Genomic DNA, 21,241 nt, shown 5'->3' with positions numbered 1-21,241 from the left:
TGGGATTCTTTATTTTACTTCTACTTTTTTTCCCTTTCTAAGTAAGTAGTTTGAAAATACAACATTTTGGGGAGAGTGAATAGTGTACTGCTAACTCTTGAACATAAGGGAGCAGATGAGACGGGTAGGAACTTCACACTACTACTCCATTCTAGGCTTTTAAGTCTAACAAATATTTTCAGTAGTATTTTCGCAGTACGTTATGAAAAAGTATGTACAGAGCACCTGTAAACATTCCGTTTGGCAACTTCTGGATTTAGTTGTGGGTTCCCCCCCCCGAGGGAATGTTTCTTTTACAGAAATTTGCTGGAGGTGGGAATTGAAGGTGGTTATGTAGGTGGGAGGCTGGGGAGCTTTTTTTGGATAGTACTTTACCATTGTCTCCAGCCAGGCTTTTAATTCTTCCCCTTGCTGCCTCATTGTTTCACATTGCAGTAATAGCCTTAATACAGCTGAGATGTCACTTGACATCAAAGCAGGATTGTAGCTGCTGAATCAAGTTAGGAGGGAAGTTCTTGCAAAGAGTGGGTGGCAAGCAACACTTTCTAATTTTTTGTTAGGTTGTGGGTTTTATGCTTTCTTTCACTGAATTGTGCTGGGTATCACAGTATCGCTAAGGTTGGAAGAGACCTCGAGGATCATCGAGTCCAACCTGTCGCCACAGACCTCATGACTAGACCGTGGCACCAAGTGCCACATCCAATCTCCTCTTGAACACCTCCAGGGATGGTGACTCCATCATCTCCCTGGGCAGCACATTCCAATGACGAATGACTCGCTCGGTGAAGAACTTTCTCCTTGCCTCGAGTCTAAACCTCCCCTGGCACAGCTTGAGACTGTGTCCCCTTGTTCTGGTGCTGGTTGCCTGGGAGAAGAGACCAATCCCTTCCTGGCTACAACCACCTTTCAGGTAGTTGTAGAGGGCAATGAAATCACCCCTGAGCCTCCTCTTCTCCAGGCTAAACAATCCCAGCTCCCTCAGCCTCTCCTCATAGGGCTTGTGCTCAAGGCCTCTCCCCAGCCTTGTTGCCCTTCTCTGGACATGTTCAAGTGTTTCGATGTCCTTCTTAAACTGAGGGGCCCAGAACTGGACACAGTACTCAAGATGCGGCCTAACCAATGCAGAGTACAGGGGCCCAGCACAATGACTTCCCTGCTCCTGCTAGCCACACTATTCCTAATGCAGGCCAGGATGCCATTGGCCTTCTTGGCCACCTGGGCACACTGCTGGCTTATGTTTAGGTGGCTGTCAATCCGCACCCCCAGGTCCCTCTCTGTCTGGGAGCTCTCCAGCCACTCTGACCCCAGCCTGTAGCTCTGCATGGGGTTGCCGTAGCCAAAGTGCAGCACTCGGCACTTGGACTTGTTGAATGACATCCCATTGGACTCCGCCCATCTGTCCAGTCGGTCGAGGTCCCTCTGCAGAGCCTTTCCACCCTCTAGCTGACTAACATCTGCCCCTAACTTGGTGTCATCTGCAAATTTGCTGATGACTGACTCAATCCCCTCATCCAGATCATCAATGAAGATGTTAAAGAGGATGGGGCCCAGCACTGATCCCTGGGGGATGCCACTGGTGACTGGCTGCCAGCTGGATGTGGCACCATTTACCACCACGCTCTGGGCTCGGCCCTCCAGCCAGTTCCTAACCCAGCACAGAGTGTAGTGGTCCAAGCCACGAGCTGACAGCTTAGACAGTAGTTTGCTGTGGGGGACGGTATCATAGGCCTTGCTGAAGTCCAAGTAGACCACATCCACAGGCCTCCCCACGTCCACCAGACAGGTCACCTGATCATAGAAAGAGATCAGGTTGGAGAGGCAGGACCTGCCCTTCCTAAATCCATGTTGGCTGGACCCGAGCCCTTGGCCATCCTTCAGGTGCACAGTTATTGCCACCAGGATAATATGCTCCATCACTTTCCCTGGCACTGAGGTCAGGCTGACCAGCCTGTAGTTTCCAGGTTCTTCCATCCAACCCTCCTTATGGATGGGGACCACATTGGCCAGCTTCCAGTCATCTGGGACCTCACCGGTGAGCCAGGACTGGTGGAAAATGGTGGAGAGCAGCTTGGCCAGCTCATCTGCCAGCTCTCTCAGCACCCTGGGATGGATCCCATCCAGTCCCATGGACTTGTGAGTGTCCAAGTGGCTCAGCAGGTCCTGAACTAATTCCTCATGGATTTCCGGGGCATTACACTGCTCCCCGACCCCGTCACCTAGCTCAGGAGGCCACTCATCCTGAACTCCTGCCTTGCTGTTAAAAGTTGAGGCGAAGAAGGTGTTCAGGACCTCAGCCTTCTCCTTGTCTTCAGTCACCGTGTTCCCCTCCAGGTCCAATAAGGAGTGCAGGTTCTTCTTGCCCTTCTTTTTAGTGTTAATGCATTTGTAAAAATGCTTTTTATTATCTTTAACTGTGGTGGCCAGCTTAAGTTCCAGCTGGGCCTTTGCCTCTCTAATTTTTTTCCTACATAATCTAACAGCTTCCTTAAACATACCTCGAGAAGCCTTTCCTTCCTTCCAAAGGTGATACAGCCTCTTTTTGCCCCTTAAATCCTCCAGGAGCTGCTTGATCATCCAGGCTGGTCACCTTCCACGCTGGCTCATCTTTTGGCACATGGGAACTGCCGGTTCCTGTGCCTTCAAGAGCTCCTGTTTGAAGTAGGCCCAACCAGCCTAGACCCCTCGGTTCTTGAGTGCTGCTTCCCAGGGAATTTTACAAATAAGTTTCTTAAACAGGCTGAAGTTTGCCCTCCAGAAGTCCAAGGTGTAGATTCTATTGGTGCCTCCTCCCTATCTCCCTGCATATTGAAAACTCACTATCTCATGGTCATTGCACCCTAGGCAGCCTCCCACGATCACATCTTCCACCAGCCCTTCTCTATTGGAGAACAGCAGGTCAAGCAGAGCCTGGCCTCTGGTAGACTCACGTAACGGCTGCATCAGGAAGCAGTCCTCCATGCACTCCAGGAATCTTCTGGACTGTCTCCTCTCTGCTGAATTAAGTTTCCAGCAGATACCTGGCAGGTTGAAGTCACCCACAAGGACAAGATCTGATGATCTTGAGAGAGCCTCCAATTGTTTGTAGAATAATTCATCAGCCTCCTCATCCTGGTTGGGTGGTCTGTAACAGACTCCAACCAGGATGTCAGATTTGTTAGGCTGCCCTCCGATTTTAACCCACAGGCTCTCAATCCCTTCTTTCTCCACCTCAAGTTGTGTGGCAGAGAATGACTCCCTAATATACAAAGCCACCCCTCCTTCTCTTCTCCCTCACCTGTCTCTCCTAAAGAGCCTGTAACCCCCCCAGTGCAGCACTCCAATCGTGCATGTTATCCCACCATGTTTCTGAGATGGCAACTACATCATAGTCACCTTGGTGGACCAGGACTTCCAGCTCCTCTTGCTTATTGCCCATGCTGCGTGCATTGGTGTACATTCACTTCAGCTGGGCTGCCGACTTCTCAATTGCCCCTAATTTGTGCCCTACTCTTTCCTCTGCAGAGGGACTGATTTCCTCACCCACCCCCTTGTGACCTAGTTTAAAGCCCTCCTAATGAGCCCTGCCAACTCTAGTGCTAGGACTCTCTTACCCTGTCTAGATAAATGCACCCCATCAGGACCCAGCAGGTCAGGTGCAGTAAAAGTTGCCCCATGATCAAAGAAACCAAAATTCCACTGCTGGCACCATCCCCTGAGCCAATTGTTGATGGTATGGGTATTAACTAAACAACTCATGTGTACTTATCTCAGTCTAAAAAATGATACAGACAGTGGCTGCAAGACCTCCCCTTCCCCCTCCTTTCCTAAATTTACTTTTCATCTCCTGAACGTACCCAGCAGTAGTCAGGTAGCTGTAAACTATTCCTCATGGAAAAGAATCATACTGGACCTAGTGAATTTAATATGGTTTCTTATTGGCAGATGCCTATCTTATCACTGCCATGATACTTTTGATACTTCAGAATGCTAAAATGCGTATAGGAAAAAAAATCTAGCTTCAGCAGATTAGGATTCAGACAACTGTTGATTTGCCTGTGCACAGATGAAGTGTGTGCAGCCTCTAGAATGTTCCTCTCTTCCCACTGCTTACTACTTAGGTTTTTATTTTGCATCAGCTGTTTGTGGCTCATTTGTTGCCCTGTTTCAGTTTAAATCAGGTATTGGTCGTGTAGTTGCTGTCCAGCAATTTATGCCTGTCTGTGTTTGTTAGTAAAGATCTATGTTGAAAAGTGCTAGCTTCAACCAGGGAACAGTTACGCACGCAGTTCAGCTGGAAGATCTTGAGGGATGAGTGAGGAGGAGTAGTGACTTCTGTGACTGACCCCAGGTAGATTCAAGGGTACAAACTTCTTCAGGTTTGTTCTGCTTATCTTTACTATGGCTTCATTCAGGGGTGATCTGATGGCAGGTGCTATCAAATCTAGAATTGTGTATGTTTGTTTTTTAAACTAAACAAGAACCCCCCCACCCTTCTTTTGAAATATCGGCTCTTCTGTAAGCTGAAAAACTGTCACAGGAGAGATTAGTCCTCCTAGACACAAACTTCAACTTGTTTTTTTCTGGTGTACGTAAGGAAACGTCCTCTCTAACTGCCCCAGTTACATGGAAAAAGCTTCAGAGTCAGTAATGTCAGTATATAATTCTTTAGGGACATTAATTGCTTGATCATTAGCTCTAGCTATCAGATGTGAGGTTGTTACGGTTCTTTTGGTTATTTGAGTATTGTGCTGTTCAAACATGTATCTGCTTCTGGGAGCAGCAGAACTTGCCTGCCTGAGAGTAGAACTGATAGCTACTGAGTATTTGACCAGTGCAACCAAAGACTCTCCAGAAAACTTGTGGGTATATGAAGTACCTTATGCCTTTCTTCCATTAATCTGTTTGGTTCTTCATTGATTGATTTATTTAATCCTGGTTTGGTCATTGTGCTGTTACAGTCATATGCATTGACAAATGCAGGAACTCTTAACCTGAAATGGAAGGGAACATGTTCTAAACATGCTTGTCTGTTATTAACTCCCCAGACTTAATCATCAATGGGCTTGGGAATCCTTATGAGTACTAGTTTTCCTAGGTGATAAGAACATTAAACCATTTACTGTTAAGAATTGATCACTTCCCCTTTCTTTTAAATAAACTCGAAGGGATGTATAATATCAACCGGAAATTATGGTTTTGGTCATGCGTATCTTCCCTGAAAACTAACTGAGCTATGTGCAGGTTGTGTGTTTGCGGGATATGGGCAGAGAGATTTAAGCTTCCTCTGCACACAAATTCACAAGTCAAGTGGTGCAGGACTAGAGATTGAATGTTATGTGGGAGTTTGAGAAAATATATAGGGGTTCTTTCCCACCCCCCAGTTAAACACTGGGTAAGTAAACTTATTTAACAGTTTTCTATTCTGTAGCTCTTGCCTCACAGGATGTTGTGAAGCTTAAATAATTTTAAATTGCTCTTAGCTCCTCTGGGGAGGTACTGTTAGAGTTGTGATGGTGGTGTTTTTATTGTTTGTTTTCCTTGTTGCAAGCTTCAAATGAAGGCTAACATCTTGTCCTTAACTGGCCCTGTTTTCCTAAGGCACTTTGCCTACTTTCATGCAAAAGTCTCTTATTTGATAGTCTGTAAACTTCTTCCTTTGTTCTCCACAGTCAGAAGTTACTGAGGATAAAATCAAGTAAACTTTGAATCTGATTTAGCTGAGCTTCAGTGACTTGGGGAGACAATTTTAATGGTGTTCATCATCTTCCTTTTTTTATTTCTTTATTTTAAAGAAACTTCTCACACAACCACTGAAAGCCTTTGGTGTTTATGTAGCTTTGAAAGGGTGGGAATGTGCCTTACACACAAACTTCCAGGGTTTACTGTTGCATAGCAATTTCTTTTCTTACAGAGCCCTGTCTTTTGGGCAAGTGAAGGTGTTGGGGAGCATGCAGGCAAGCAGGCATGCGCAGAGGAGGAATGAGGAAGTGAAGCACTTGCAGTCAGTCGACGGTGCACAGAGACGTTTCAGAGAGCAGACGGGGTGGGGGGAAAAAGCCCTCGATCTATCGGAAATACTATTCTGGGCTTATTGTATGAGTTGTTCATGGAGCTCTCCAGGCAGAGGTAAGAAGTGTTTTCTTCCTCTGGCTGTTCTCTGATCAGGAATAGACTTTTGTTCTCTTTTTAATTTTTTTTTTTTAGAAGTTTTTCTGCAGAACTGGTTGTAGAAAACACAGCTAGCACTGTTTTATCCTCTTCTGTGAACCATGAAGTTGGCAGTGCAGAGTGTATGTGGCTTCAGCTTGCCTTTTGAGAACAAAGTGTTGAGTCTTTATAAACAACACATTACTTTTGGCTAGTCAGGGTTTCCCATGGGCTGGCAGGCCAAATGAAATTCAAGACATTAAAAAGTATTAGGTCCTTTGCTTCTCAGGAAAGGTGCTTAAAGCTATTTATTACTTAGAGTATGCTGAAATAGGAAACTTATTTACTGAAGCAAAGCACTGGTGAAAATGGGTCCTGTCTGTTTGGCACTAGGCTAGGATGGAGTGGTCCAGTCGGTAAGAACTATCCTTAATAGTTGGGAATTGTTAAACTCTCATCTGTTGATTTTCTTTTAGGCTGTTGATTTACTTTTAACCTGGAGTGCCAGAGTTTTTGAAGTAGTTAATGTATCATAGAACCAGTCTCATGGGAGAGGGAACTGCACCTTTGGCAAGGTTACTTTTCCTCAGAAATGTGTATTTTACTACTAAGGAGTAAGAGTCTTTAAAAGAATTAATAATGTTTTTTTCTTCTTTATTAGATTAAACTGTAGATTAGGCAGGAGCTGTATTTGTGTGAGCAGGTCTGTTGGCAAGCCTGAGTTTGTTTTGGCAGTGAGGAGCTGCTCTGGTGTTAAGCTTTGTGCTAAATAGGCTTACTTCCATGCTAACTGCTGCAGGAAGTTCTGCTTGTTTTGTTTCAGAGTAAGACTCAGCAAAACTGAAACAGCTTCAGGACTGAAACAAAAGCAGGCAATAAAATAATATTACTAAGAACTTCGTTCTTCTTGTGTGAAGATGATGACAATATTGCTTGGGTAGGAAAAGCTTATCGGGATGCCATAGAGGGAGGTATAAAAGGAGGGGAGCATGTATTGCTCTTGAGAGCTGTGTATACTGAAACAGGAGGAGCCAAAGCAGAGCATGCCTGTAGGTGTGCTGAGTCATCTGCCTTAAACTGTAACATGACTTAGTGTAGACTGCTGCTGGGAATGACCATGGCTAGCTTGTGCATGACAGAGTAGCACGTGATCCATCTGTGCTAGGACACGTTAGGTCCAAATAACGTGTTGGTGAGAGAAGACAGCATATACTGAGTACTTGCACCGAAGAGCTCAGAGAGTAAGATTTGTGCAAATGGCATTCAATTGTAACTGAAAGAAGAATGATCTTCGTGTATGTCATCATATGTGAAACTTGATACCAGTGGATATTGGTACAAAGCATTCTGCGTTCTAAAGACATCCTGTTCTCGAGGGCTGGATCTACAAAGCTTTCTAGTGAGGTGTGGAAGGCTCTGACCATCGTGGACATAACACATCTTGGACAGCCTGGCCCCTCTGCATTCTGTGCAGCAGAGTAAGGAATTTGAGAAAGCGTTGGTTGAACAGTTGTCCTGGTGCTTTACAGAATGATCCTGTCTTTCTCTGAAGTACTGGCAGGGTCCCAGTGGAGATGGGTCACTGATCTGATTACAGCATGACATTTCCAGTCTGGGCCAAAGGATGGAATTTCAAGGATTTTTTTTGGAGTGTGGGGGAGGGCCTGGAAGAGGGGAGATTCTTTTTCAGTTTTTTCTAGCTGTGGATTAAAACAGTTTATGCAGGGCAATGCAGGAAGAGGAGACTTACATACAGGTATTTTGTATTTTCAGTTTTGGAAATAACAAAATGAGTCTGTGTCTGGTCCAAATGTAAGATTCAAGGTCCATGTCTTGGGGCATCCTCATGTTTAATTACAGCTTCTTGTCTTCCAGTTTATGTAATGTGGATGTGTGTTCTTAGGATTTTATTTTCTCAGGGTTTTGACATACACATGCACAGAGGGGAATGTGTGTATATATATTTATATATATATATTTAAAGTGCTGGAAGCTAACAGGTGTGAAATACTTAGCACTCAATTGAGAGTGTGGGTTAAAAATGTTACTATGGGGAGGAAGATTTTATTTAAATGGTTATGTCTTATAAATGTAGGTATCTTTTTCATTCTGCTCGCTTAGGGCATAATGCTGGCTCAACACTTTCAAGTGTTGTACCATGAAAGTATGAGTGTACTTTTCCTACCTTATCTGTACAAGGAAGTGTTCTCTTTTTGTAGTGATGATGGTTTCAATAGCTGTTGGTGATAATGGAACTGTCTTGTTTCCACAATTTTGTTGCCATTTGTAAACTCTCCTGTCCAAAGTAGCTCTTTGAAGATAGAGAGTATTTTATTTCCAGTTATTTCCAAGGTCATCACAAGTCACAAATCCTGTGAAAAGGCATGCATCTCCCCCATTCCTTAACATGTATATCCCATGCCATATGCATTGTGCATGAGAGAGATTTATGCTGAATGGCAGTGCTTGACTCTGCTTCCTTGTCTGAAGGTTGAAGACCCATCAGGAAAACTGGCCCGTATATGTGGAAAGCTGCGGCAGCAGCAGTGCTTGGTTTGTTGCCAGCCTGCATGCGTGTGACTTGTGAACTGTCGGTTTCTGTAACACCATTCCCATCTTGTGTGGGACTGGAGGAATTCTGCAGTCTGTTTGTGGGATTTATTAGCAGAGCAAGGTTTGTTGCTCGAACAGCTATTCTCTTCTCCTGTGGGGAAAAGGCTGGCTAGATTAAGCCAGTTAGCCATCTGTTCCAACTGTTAGACTGTGCTGAAACAGACGATTCCCTAAGGTTTCTCCCAGCTCTACTTTTGGTTTGGTGTTTTTTTTTGTCAGTTCTATCTGCAGCCTTCCTCTAGTAATTGGGCACCAGTATTGCAGAGTCTGGTCAAATGAGGGATGATAGAGAAGTCCATCACAGGTAGGGGGGAACTGTCACCTGCTGGTGAAATGTACCTCTCTAGTAATTGCATAGCAGTAGCCATAGTTAGGGGTGTGGCTTTCCCACTCCTGTGAAGTGCTCTTTTGTTCTGGTCATTTGGTGCCAGGCTTGGGATCACTGAGACCTGTCTGAGGGCTGTATTTGTGTGTAAGCTTTGCTTCTGTTCCCCAGCCTTCTGAGACCTGCCTTTATAAGGGATGCCACAAATTATTCATCCTTCCCCAGACTCCTCAACTTCTCTTTCAAATACTGAGATTGTAAATAAATATGACCTATTCCATTATGCCAGTAATCTGGAGTAGCCAGAGGTACAGGTAGGAATAATATGTCTCTCTTTAACATGAGTTATTTTTTTGGTGCATGGGTTTGTTGTTGTGTGGTGTGGGTTTTGTTTTGTTTTAGTTGTCTCAACTTAGTTTTCCTTGTTCAGAGCCTGGCATAGTAGAGTGTCCATGTCTACATCTGCTTTTTAGTGTTGATGGTATAGTTTCATGTTAGCTTTTGGTTTTAGGCTTCCTCAGTTAGTAAGAAACTGCCTTTCTTTAAAGTTTGGTTAATAGTCAATGTTTCAAATAGATTGTCAAAACTGTTTCTGAATTGCAGGTGAGTCTGAGAAATTGTTAGTGGATACTTTAATACCAGTGTGGTAGAAAGGAAGCCATCTGGTTCAGATGTTACTTCATAGCGCAGCAATACACACACAATGGTTTATCAAGCTGTGTTCTGCTCTTGGCAGAAGGATTTTTGTGGAGTTTCAAGGCAATTTCTGTCATAGATTTGGTTTACAAAGAGTCATTCTGCTGGAATACTTGATACCAAGGTTTACTTAATATATTAAGGGGTCAGGAAGTGAGAGGCAAAGCTTGGAAATAAATTTTCTGGATGATTTAAGTAGTTAACCCAAATCAAAAATGTGTACTTTTAAGTTGTTTGATTTGTGATGGTGGGAATGATTTGTCTGCCTCATTACAAGATTAAAAAATAATTAATTTTTTTTTTTTTTTTGGCTATTAAAAAGATAATTAGGGAGGGGGGAAATCCTGGACAACCTTGACAGGTCATCTAGGTGTGCCGTGGTGGTGTTGGGGTTAACCACATGCAGTACTTCTTCCTCACAGTATCGCCCTGTCTGGATAGTATTGATTTCTTATTGATTCCTTGTTGGCTGGTTAACAGTAGCTGTGTGGTGTTGTACCTTGTCTTTGGAAGGGAGAGGTGAATTTTTCCATTAGCTTTAGGACTAAGCTTTAATATTTGGTTGATGAAACGCAGCTAAAAGCTTAACTAGTAACTTTTCACTGTTTGCATTGGCAAAATGATGTTGACTGTGAACAATGTCACACTCAATTCTGGACCAAAGCCTGGGGCTTTTCAGAGTCTCTATTTTAGCACTAGATTTTTGTAGCTGTTTTAAAATGCTTTGGTTCTGAGTTGCAGAAGTCCTAACTTGAAGTTTCTCTCTTTACCTTTCTTTTGAATTTAGTTTTAATTTTAAGGATGTTTTCTAAGCTGAGATTTTTATAAAGCGTTGCTGATTTGCTTGTGTAACAACTTTGTCTGAACAGACACTAGTAAGCAAGTGCACGCTCCTTGAACCTTAAGCTAGTGGGAAAGAAAAAAGAACACATCTGCGTGGTTGGGGTGGGCTTTTATTGTTATTTTCCTGCTTGATTTATAGAGACTTGTGGTAATAAGTCTATGTGACCTGCACTGGTTTTTTGCTAACTTAACTGGTGATAGAAAGTAAGTCAGACATTAGAAATTTTTGTTGCTGATGTTTGTTTTGATAATAACTCTTTCCTATCATTACATTTTGTCTACTCTTTTATATTTATCCTCACACACAGAGTTCTGCTTTCATTTATTTATTTCCTCCCAAAGGGATGTCTTGTCTTCCATTCCCTTATAATTAGCAACATTTGATCCTCCAAGCACTTTGATTCAGATGTGTCAAGTAATAAAGACTTCCCAGCTTCTCCTCTATTGCAGTGTTCCAGTGTGGGTTTACAGTGCATTAAAGATATTGTCAATAGAATCCCTAGGTAGGCAGTGAATTATATAAATCAAGTCTTTGGGAAACAGTTGCCATTCTTCCAGTCCAAAATAACTTGTAGATATTTTCTTACTGCTTATGGAGGATGAAGGTGCTTGGCTGGCAGGCTAGAGGCAAGTTACCAATGCTGAATTCCATCCAGTAATGCACGGTGATTCCCATAGAGATGTGATGCTGTAAGTCTGTGTGGTAGCATGCAGCTCTGTACAGACCAGCCAGCATGAAGGTGCTGAAGTAGCAGTAGGTAGTGTTACCTAGCAGGGTGGCTGAGCTGGATTACAAGCAGGCAGTGTATGGCTGCACCCTGAGCCATTCATCCTGTTCTTCTGGAGGAAGTGGTAGCTCAGATGTTTCTGTGGAGTCGTTGTGTGTCCATTCAGAGCCTACTGAATTCAGAATAAAGCTTGCTTGTGATAGAGGCTTTGGATGAAGCCTTGTCTAAGGAAAATTATTTAAAGCTCACAATGAATACTGTAAAAAGTTGTTTTAGTGGAACAAGCACAACAGCCCTTCAAAAACTGCCTTTTGTATTCAAAGCTAGTTGATGTTAAATGGCTTATTTGTAAGGAAAAAAGAGACCATAAAAACTAAAAGCTAATTAGTCTTATCATTTCAATGACATCATGATTTTTATTTATTTGATTTTTGTCTTGGTTGGTAACCATCTTGATTTTAATTTTTTTAAGCTACATAAAGGCAGAAGTTATTTGTAAGAGGCTTTTCCAGTGCCAGAAACCAGCTGGAATTAAAGCTAGTCATGACTCAATGGAAGACTGTACTCCCAGTTCAGCTATACCTAGCTCTACAAGTGGTATTTACCTAGCACAAAGCATTTCACAGACCTGTTCCAGTAGAGATTGCTAACTTTCTGTTTTTGTTTTTGTCTCCTAGGTTATGTTTCACACTATGTGCTGACTGTCTGTACTTACAGAAGATATTTAAAAACAAACAGACTTCTTTTTTTTTCAAAGATTTGATTCCAGTGGAATCTGTGCTTTAGATTTTTTTTTGTTGTTTTTTTGTCTTGTCACATAACTCCTGAAGCAATGCCTGTACAAGCTCCACAATGGACGGATTTTCTCTCCTGCCCAATTTGCACACAGACTTTTGACGAAACAATCCGGAAGCCCATCAGCTTGGGTTGCGGCCACACTGTCTGCAAGATGTGCCTCAACAAGCTCCATCGTAAGGCATGCCCTTTTGACCAGACCACTATCAACACAGACATTGAACTCCTTCCTGTGAACTCAGCTTTGCTGCAGCTAGTGGGTGCTCAGGTAAAAAAAAATCTCTGTGTTGTTTTCTGTCTTGAGTTTAGAAGGACAACTCATGAATAAAGAATATGTCTCTGTTAATGGTGTGTATAGTAGGCATCTACCCTTTCATAGACTGACTTAGGTGAATTCAGGTTTTAGACCTTTGATGTGCTGTAGGAAACGTGCCTGGAACAGCAGTTCAAATCTTACTTTTACTGGTCACTCTGATTTTGTGTTGCATCTCCTTTTGTATAACCGTGGACTGTCACCCAGAACAGGTTGGTTCTGTTCCCTTCCTTCTTCCCTAACTTGTATCTAGCTATACTCTGCTGAAGAGATGAACTCGATCAGTGAGCTTATTTGGTGGGAAGCCATTCTTCTGTAGTAGCTTATGTGCTTTACCATATTCACCCTATAGACTTGTGATTGATTGCCCTGAGGGTAAGGAAAGTGGCACCTCTCTGGTAAGCAACTTTTGTACCACCTTATATTTCATTTGAAACTGTAATCTGGAAATGTAATTTTGAGCTGCTGCATTAATCTAAGTCCACATAAGTGATCTGGGGAGCCTGCCCAAGACTCTCCTTTCTACTGGAATGAGATACTTCTGAGGTCAGCTGAACTGGTGGTCTGGTGGAGATGAGTACTCCAGTGGTACAGATGCTGATGGCATCCTGAGGGAGGGGCAGGGATGTGTGGAAAGTATGATTGCGCTGTTCAGTTGCAGCATGGACTTCAATTGGCCCAAGTTTACCCTGGTTTGATCACTGGTAGTTTCCTGTAACCCATACCTCTCAAGGATGAACAGGATTGTGGACTTCGGTAGAGGAGGGACAATCATGCCTAACTTCTGAGTGAGGAGGGGCAGTCAAGTGTAACTTATGGGTGAGGAACAAAAATGTAGATGCGGTGCAGTTGTTATGGAGTGGTTACTGTTTTTGCTTTGTGTCTGGGCTGGGTGGAACTGGAGGAAGCAGAAAATTCTGTGAGATGCATAGTTCAGGGAAAAGGAAAGAGCTGTGGAGGAACTTTAAAAGGTGTGGAGGAAGGAAAGATGCTTTTTATTAGGTACTGTGACCTAGAGAGCCAGACATGCTTCTGCAACTTTTTTCATTTGGTTTATCAAGTAATAGCTGGTGGAGGGCCTGGAGAATAAATCTTACGGAGAGTGACTGAGGGAGCTGGAGCTGTTTAGTCTGAAAAGGTGGAGGCTGAGGGGAGACCTCATTACTGTCTACAACTACATGGAAGGACATTGTAGAGAGCTGGTGCTGGTCTCTTTGACCAGGTAATTAGTGATAGAACAAGAAAGAACAGCTTCACGCTGCAACTGGGTAGGTTTAGACTGGACATTAGGAAATTTTCTTCACGGGAAGAGTGGTCAGGCATTGGAATGTGGTTGAGTCGCCAACCCTGGATGTGTTAAAGGGTCTTTTGGATGTGGTGCTTGGGGATATGGAGTAGGGTTATTGGTTGGACTTGGTGATCCTGAGGGTCTTTTCCAACCTGAATGTTTCTGTGATTCTGTGATAATACAGCTGATTTGTTGTTGCTGTTTTGTGGTGTATGGCATGGAAGTTGAGAAGTTTTTAAATTGATTCGTATTTCTGGCTGAGTGAAGTGACACATCCTGCTCTGCAGGAGAGGATGATGAGATGGAATGTGCTTCATTTATGTGAGATCTGTGTGCCACCCCCTTTGAAGAGCTTCCAAGCAGTGTAAGATCTGAGAGTGATGCCATAAGTAAACATAATTCTTTTTCCCTTTAATCTTTCACCTTTTGTTCTGGAGTTTCTAGAACAGTTCCAGCTGCATCTAGATGCTCATGTTCATGATAAATTTTGTTGTTTTCCTGCAATTTTTTTGTGGTTTTGTGTGCATTTGTTAAGCTTTGTGAGAAGCTATGTGGTAGCTGTTTAACTTGATCTTTGTTGGAATTAAGATTCCCATAAAAAGAAGATTCTCTGAAATGAGATGGAAAATCACCCTGCCCCTGTTACAGGTAACTGAGAGTTTTATTCTGGTTTTGCTAGTTAGCTAGACAGAGTTTCCTCATCCATATGTGCATGAGATTTGGAGAGGGAAGAGTGGCTTTATGCTAGTATTGCATTTGTCTTGAGAGTGCTCTGAACTCTAGGTTTGGATGTTGAATTAATGATATAAAAAGCTTTAAGATACAAAGAGGAGCACAAAAATTATGTCAACAAGATTTATAGGGCTTGTAGATTTCATGGTGGCCTTAAAGTTGCGAAATGCCGCTAGAAGAGGCAAGTATTCCCTCCTCCCTCACTTACCACTGAGCCCTGCGTTTGTGCTGCTCACTGCATTCTGGTACCTAAACACCAGTCAATCACCTTCGTGGGGTTCTGTTTACTACCAAACTTGCCCTTTAAGAAATTTGCACCACCTCCCTTCCAGCTCCTAATTGCAATGAGCATGGGAGTAAAATCGGTGTTCAATAGAACTCGCCCTCCTTTCTCTTCCCTTTCCCTTCTGGTACTTGTACTGCGGAGTACTAGAAAATCAGTACGTGATTCTGCTGTCAAAGACAGAGGAACAGTTGCTATTTTCTACTAGTTGCTGTAAAGATTGTTTTTGGTTGTTGTTTTTTCACAGAAAGAAAAAGCTTGGCTAAAGACAAAATAATAAATTACTTCAGAGAAAATACACTGTTTTTGAACTCTCTCCTGTTAAGAAGTTGAGCTCTCTTTGATACATATCAACAAAAATTATCTGCAAGCAGCAGGCCAGTTTGCAAAGCATGAGAGCAACATCAGCTTGTTTCACTTCTCGGTTTAGTTTCAGGAGTGTGAACGTGTCATTGACATCCCGTAATCAACAACCTGTACACCTTAACCTGTGTCCGTGGAGATGTCTAATTCTTTTAAGTGACACATTCCAAAAACCAAGTTTCACTTTAGAAGAAAAGGGTACAACACAATTAAAGCTTTTATCTAGAGGGAAAAAGAACAGTTTGTTCTTTTCCCTTTTGGGAGGCTTCTGAGAAATTCACCCATTTGTAAGCATTCAGCAGGTTTTTTTGCTAGAGGCAGAGGAGGAGACCAGGCTGTGACTGACAGCAGTGGTGGGATTCCAGGGCAAGTCACATTGGCTGGCTTTAGTGCAGGCACAAGGTGTGAAATAAGCAGGACTGTACTTTTGGGGAAGATGTGCTAAATTTGTCACAGTCACCTGGGAAAGCAGTAACCTATTTCTTGGACGACTTCATTTTCTATTTGTGTGGGCTTTGTCACTTTAATGGCGAAAAGAGTTGCTTTCTGACTTGAATTGCAACCTTTTTATCAGGTTTCCATCTCTCCACCTGTTTCCAAAACTGAAACTTGTTGCACGGAACCTCAGATTCCTGTGCCCCACTCTAGTATGGTTCGCAGCAATAGTGTTAGCAGGGTCTGTTGCGGAAGGCAGGATTGCACAGTTCAGCCACATAAGGTGGTGGCAGGGGGGAAAAGAGGCTATAAGGGAAGATGAAAATTACTCTTCTTGGGAGAGCTGGAAATAGCTGAGCACCTAAGCTGGTGTTAAGTGTATTGTGAAGGGAGGGAGGCAGGGTGGCCTTGAATGCAAATCAAAAAGGCATTCATGGAATACCTTGCTTTTTAAACTTTTTGGTGAAAGAAATACCTTAAGCTAGTTTCTATGGGAGTGAGGGTTTGAATTTTAAGTCTTCAGGCATCCACATATTAGTCACTGTATGCAGCTATTGTAAACATTCAACAGGCAGTGTTTTGAAGGTGCATAATCATGGATCTGTCATCTAAGCTCTTCCCTCCTGTTTTTTTAACAAATGAAACAGCAGTGTGCACGTTCCTCACGGGTGACATTGAGTGGCAAAAATTCCTGTGGTGCTCTAATTTCTTTCCTAGTGTCCTGCTGGACATGATAAATGCAATTCTAGACATTAGGCAATGGAATCGTGTATATGATGAAAGAAGGGTGGAGTGATCTGAACTCACAGCCCTTTCAAAAGGAGTGGATTGCAGTTGCAGAGAGATTGGTGGCCCATTTGATAATGTTTTATTTTAACTTCTGGTGGAATAAGATGCCACAAAAGAGAAGTTACTTGTGAAGAAGTTCTCCTTAGTACAAACTCTTGAGAACCTGAAGACACTTGCCTTTAGGTTTTGTTCAGTTTGGTTGTTTTGGTTTTGGGTTTTGTCTTTTTTAAGCAGGAAGCAAATCATCTGGGGAGAAAGAAATACATATTAAGAGGGAAACAATTTTTCAAACCAGACAGAATGGGGTTTGGTCTGTTTAACATGTTCTCATTCCATGCAATTAGATGTCTAATGGTAATTAGTGACAACTCAAGCTGACATCCTTCATCAAATTACACTTAACTCATCAATTCAGAATCACTGCCTGGTATGAGGTGATGCTTTAGCATTTTTTTACGGTCCCCTTCCTCCTGGTGTCATAACCTGCCTCTTCCCAGTCATGCTTGTGGGTGGCATTCCGCTGCCAGGATGCAGTCATTGCCAAGGCAGATGCACGCAAATCTGAAGTCATTAAACATCTGAGATCATTTTTCCTGTCTTGCTCTAGTCCCCCTTGGGAGGTGTTCATTATGTTATGTGAATATATTTGCGGTGAAAACTGATAAGGGCGTGGTGTCTGAGAAAATGGAATATTGAATGAGGATAAAAATGACAAACTTGCTCTGCAGGGCATCTATATTGAGGCTCTCAAGAGGCCTGTAAATAGAAGTGACCATAGGGCCCTGCAGGCAATTGAGAAGGTACTTTGTGAAGAGGAAGCAAAAAAGCTTTTCTCAGTTGTCCCTTAGCAATTCCATGACAGAGCCAAAGTTAAAATTCAGATCTCCTGTGCATCTGATGAATCATATGTGTACCATTACGTTTGTTGTTTTTTTTTTTTACTTTTTTTCCCTGTATATCACAGAATAGCAGACTGGTGGGGTTTAGGAGGGAGCTCTAGGGGCTACCTAGTCCAGCCTCCCTGCTAAAGCAGGCTCACCCACAGCAGGTTGCCCAGGATCACAATGTCCAGGTGGGTTTGGAATCTCTCCAGAGAAGGGGACTCCGCAACCTTTCTGGGCAGCCTGCTCAAGGGCTTTGACACCTTCACAACAAAGAAGTTTCTGCTTATGTTCAGATGGGTTCTAGTTAGTGCCTCTTATCCTTTATAATCATTCTAGCAAAATACTGTTTTTTTAAGTCTGTGGAAGTACATGTAATAGATCCAGCAAAAGAGCAACTTTAAGTTTTATTGTGAGTTGCATCACATGGATGAAGTGTGTGTGTAGAAATACATTCTCTTTTCCTGAACACTCCTGAAACCACAAAATAAGCATCTTGTTTTATTCTATAATACTGCAGTGCCTCCAGTTTAAGGTGACAGCTAAACTCTAATCTTCCAGGCTCATGTTGCAGACATTGCATTTGTGCAGGGCTTTTAGATACTTAGACTGAGGCTTCCCTTGCAAGGAGAACAACGGGGAATAATATGCAGATACAGTGTTGAATAGCTTTACCTAGTGGAAGTTTTTCTATGCCAGCTTTTTCCTGGGGGGAGGGGGAAGCATTCTGTCAGTTGCCTAGACAGTGCTTGTCTCACTGGTGGGGTTGTGCTGTGTATGGCATTCCAAACTGCTGCTGTGAATGTGTGCTAAACCTACCTTAATTCAAGATCAAAATCCAGGGCTGAGCACAGCTTCCTGTTCCAGGCCGTTTTTGTCTGCAGGGTGTTATGATGTTGTGGTTCTATTTCGGGTTGTCTCCAGGGCCAGACTGAATGCTTGCAGGAGTAAATAGGAATTTGCACAAAATATATTACAGCAGTAAATGGGGCAGAGGCTCTGTAGTCTCTATCTTGGCACAAATGCATGAGATGCATGTTGTTTGATCAATAAGCCAGTTCTGCTTGTATAACTTTGCAGACAGCAGCAGACTGCTAAAATGGCAGTGGCTTTGAAAAGGAGGTGGAGTGCTCTGTTAACATGAAAGCAAATACTGAAGGTGTTTAATATTTGTTTGCCAAATTCCCAAGAAACCAATCCAGCTGAGGCTGTTGCAACAATTATATCTGACCACTGTAAGACAGCATTACAAAATCTCCTGCTGAGAGTGTTCTTGCTTACAGACACACAAAACCCCCCAAACAACTCAAACAAAACCCAGATAATTCCTGAAGTTAAAACCCCCAAATCACCCCAAAATTTCAAGTTAACTGCAGTCTCTGAAAAGCATCCAGGCTAACCTTGCTGTTTTGGTGTGGTTAAACTTGGTTTTGTTCTTCCCTTTAAGAAGAGTAAAAGCAAGACTGCCTGATCCAAGCTACCTTGATAATGTTAGTTTTGGGGTGATATCAACTCTCTTAATTGCAGCTGATGTATTACACTGACACTTGTCACCTGTGCTGTAAAAGCAGAATACATGTAGCTAGTAATTTGTATTTTGCAATGTGTGTCAAATGAACAACTTAACATGTGTGGTTGTCTAAACCTGTAGAAGTGAGATCATGGGTTTGAACCATTATTTTCTACTAAAATGAGTAGATCCTATCCACATAACTGGTGGCCACCATATATGTATAAAATAGACACACACATATGTAATCACTGCTTTTATTTGCTGCTGCAGTCATAATGCTGCTCTTTATGTGGCCTTTATATGCATATGAAGGTAAACAGGTTTGTAGCTGTCTTTAACTCGAGCATTAAAGGCTTGTGCTTTTAGATTGAGGCCCGGGTTGGTCCCTGTAAGCAGCTATGTGGGATTAACATGCTGTTGTTGCCAGTGGGATAATGATTGACTTAGAGAGGTTGAAGCCTGAGATCTGCTTGCACTTCAGTAGCGTACCCCAAAAGTCCTTGTGTTCAGTCTTCTGAGAAATTCCATTTCTCTATCATATATTGGATTGATTGCTGAGTAGTGGTGCTGAGAAGTTAGTACAGTACTATACTGCACCCCTAAATTTGTTTACAACTTTAAGAACACAACTGGAGGAAAACAAAAACACAGTTTTAACTGGAAGGAGGGAGTAGTCCGACATTCCCTTGAAAAATCCTGAGTTTTGGTGGATGCCTGGATGAAGAAATGAATGCCACAACCAAAAAAACCCCAAATCATCAAAACAAACAAACACAAAACTTTTGAGTGTAACTAGTCTGTGTTGTCAGATTAATACTTGCAGGACATGTTCATATGCATTTGGTATTGCTGCTTGATAATTTTGTCTAGTCAGAATATGTTACAAGGATGTGTTAGAATATTGGCTGCTTAATTGCCTCCTCTTCTCTGACTTTAGGGCTGAGAGGCCCAAGATACAAATCTGTACTTAGCTGCAAACCAGAGTTAATTTGATTTATTCTGATTTCTTTTTTCCCTTTTTTTTTTTTCTTCCCCCCTTGTTTTTTTTTCTCTCTACCATGTTGGGAATGTCTCAATATGTGCTATTTCAGCTAAAGTTTTATAGTTACAAGAAATGGCATGTTTCTCATGTAAATGCTTAGTCACAGGAAAAAAGTCTTCAGCGTCAAGTTTCTGTCAGCCACTAAGTAAAAAGTCTGCTAAGCATAAATTCAGTACTTTTTTTTAAATCTAATTTTAGCTGATTTTTTTTAATGCTGTTTGTTCATTAAGCTGAAAGAATGCTTACTAATACAGAAAAAACACTGAAGAGGACCAAAACAGGAAATGCTTGGTATTAACAAGGTTGATGTGATGTTTGTAAGCATGTCTGCCACTTATTTATGCATATTCATCATAGATGTACATCTCGTCTCCTTTCAGGTTCCTGAGCAGCAGCCAATTACTTTATGTAGTGGAGCTGAAGATACCAAGCATTATGAGGAGGGGAAGAAGTGTGTGGAAGAATTAGCGTTGTACCTCAAACCACTTAGCAGTGCCAGAGGTAGTTCCTGCATTGTTTCCTTGGAAAATGACAGCTGGAAACATTTCAAAGCAAACTATCCAATGGGCTAGTTAATCTGTTTGAAAAATGGATATAGACCTTGTTCAGAAACAAACTGAATCAACTAACCTGATCATTGTTATGTCTACAGTTGGGGGGGAGGGTGGGTTTGGAATGTAAAGGCATTTTATCAAAGAAAGTGTTCAACAAAGGCTGAACCATTTGGCTGCAGTATAGTAAGCTGAGACAAACTGTAAGCTGAGTTGACCTCTGTAGACTAAAGTAAAAAGAAGTAATTCTGCTTTTTTTGAGTTCTGCATTTCTCAAAGTAACTGTAGTGGTGCAGCTTGTCTATGGAGGAGGGATAAAGTGAAATAAGAAAGTTACTACATATATTCTTTATAAGAGAAATACTTAATACTCTGTTTATGCAAGATCTTACACAAAAGCTGGATCGATCTGAGTAATTCTTATTTAGCAAAACTGCACTGGGTTCAAGAGAATGGATTTTATATAATGTATATTGGACTTGCAAAACCATAGAATTATGGAAGTGTTTGGGTTTGATGGGACCTTTAAAGCTCATTGCATCCAACCCTCCTGCTGTGGGCAGCAACATCTTCTACTAGACCAGGTTGCTCAGAGCCCTCTCCAGCCTGACCCTGAACACTTCCAGAGGCAGGGTATGCACAACTTCCCAACAACCTGTGCCAGTGCCTCCACATCCTCACAGCAAACCCAAGTAGTACAGATGTGTATCATAGACATCAGGCTTTCAAAAACTTCATTTTTGCAACAAGCTGTCTGAAGCTTTTCCAACTATTTCAGTGTCATAGCTATACTGCTCTGAGGAGTAGTGGCCCAGTGCTGTGAAACAAGTTCAGTCTGGCAGCTATATGTCTAACAAGTCACTTACTCCTTTAACCTGGTTTCAGTGGCTCCCAGCACATTTGTGAATCACAGTTTTTACACATA

General features: G+C 42.4%; 1 protein-coding gene across 5 annotated transcripts in view; it reads left to right on the top strand.

Moving 5' to 3' along the window:
- The window catches only part of RC3H1 (ring finger and CCCH-type domains 1), an 82,825-nt gene that overhangs the window by 15,564 nt on the left and 46,020 nt on the right, over positions 1 to 21,241 (top strand). For all 5 annotated transcript variants that reach the window (XM_068141356.1, XM_068141353.1, XM_068141352.1 and 2 more), the window contains exons 2-3: positions 12,009 to 12,394; positions 20,146 to 20,266. In XM_068141356.1, the coding sequence (XP_067997457.1) occupies positions 12,164 to 12,394; positions 20,146 to 20,266 (352 nt within the window). In that variant the 5' untranslated portion in view covers positions 12,009 to 12,163. The remainder of the gene's footprint in view (positions 1 to 12,008; positions 12,395 to 20,145; positions 20,267 to 21,241) is intronic.

This window comes from Melanerpes formicivorus, unplaced genomic scaffold (genome assembly GCF_026170545.1).
Source record: "Melanerpes formicivorus ecotype bairdi unplaced genomic scaffold, bMelFor1.0.p_v2 SCAF_7, whole genome shotgun sequence".
NCBI lineage: Eukaryota > Metazoa > Chordata > Aves > Piciformes > Picidae > Melanerpes > Melanerpes formicivorus.
This window is presented reverse-complemented; position numbering and strand designations above follow the sequence as displayed.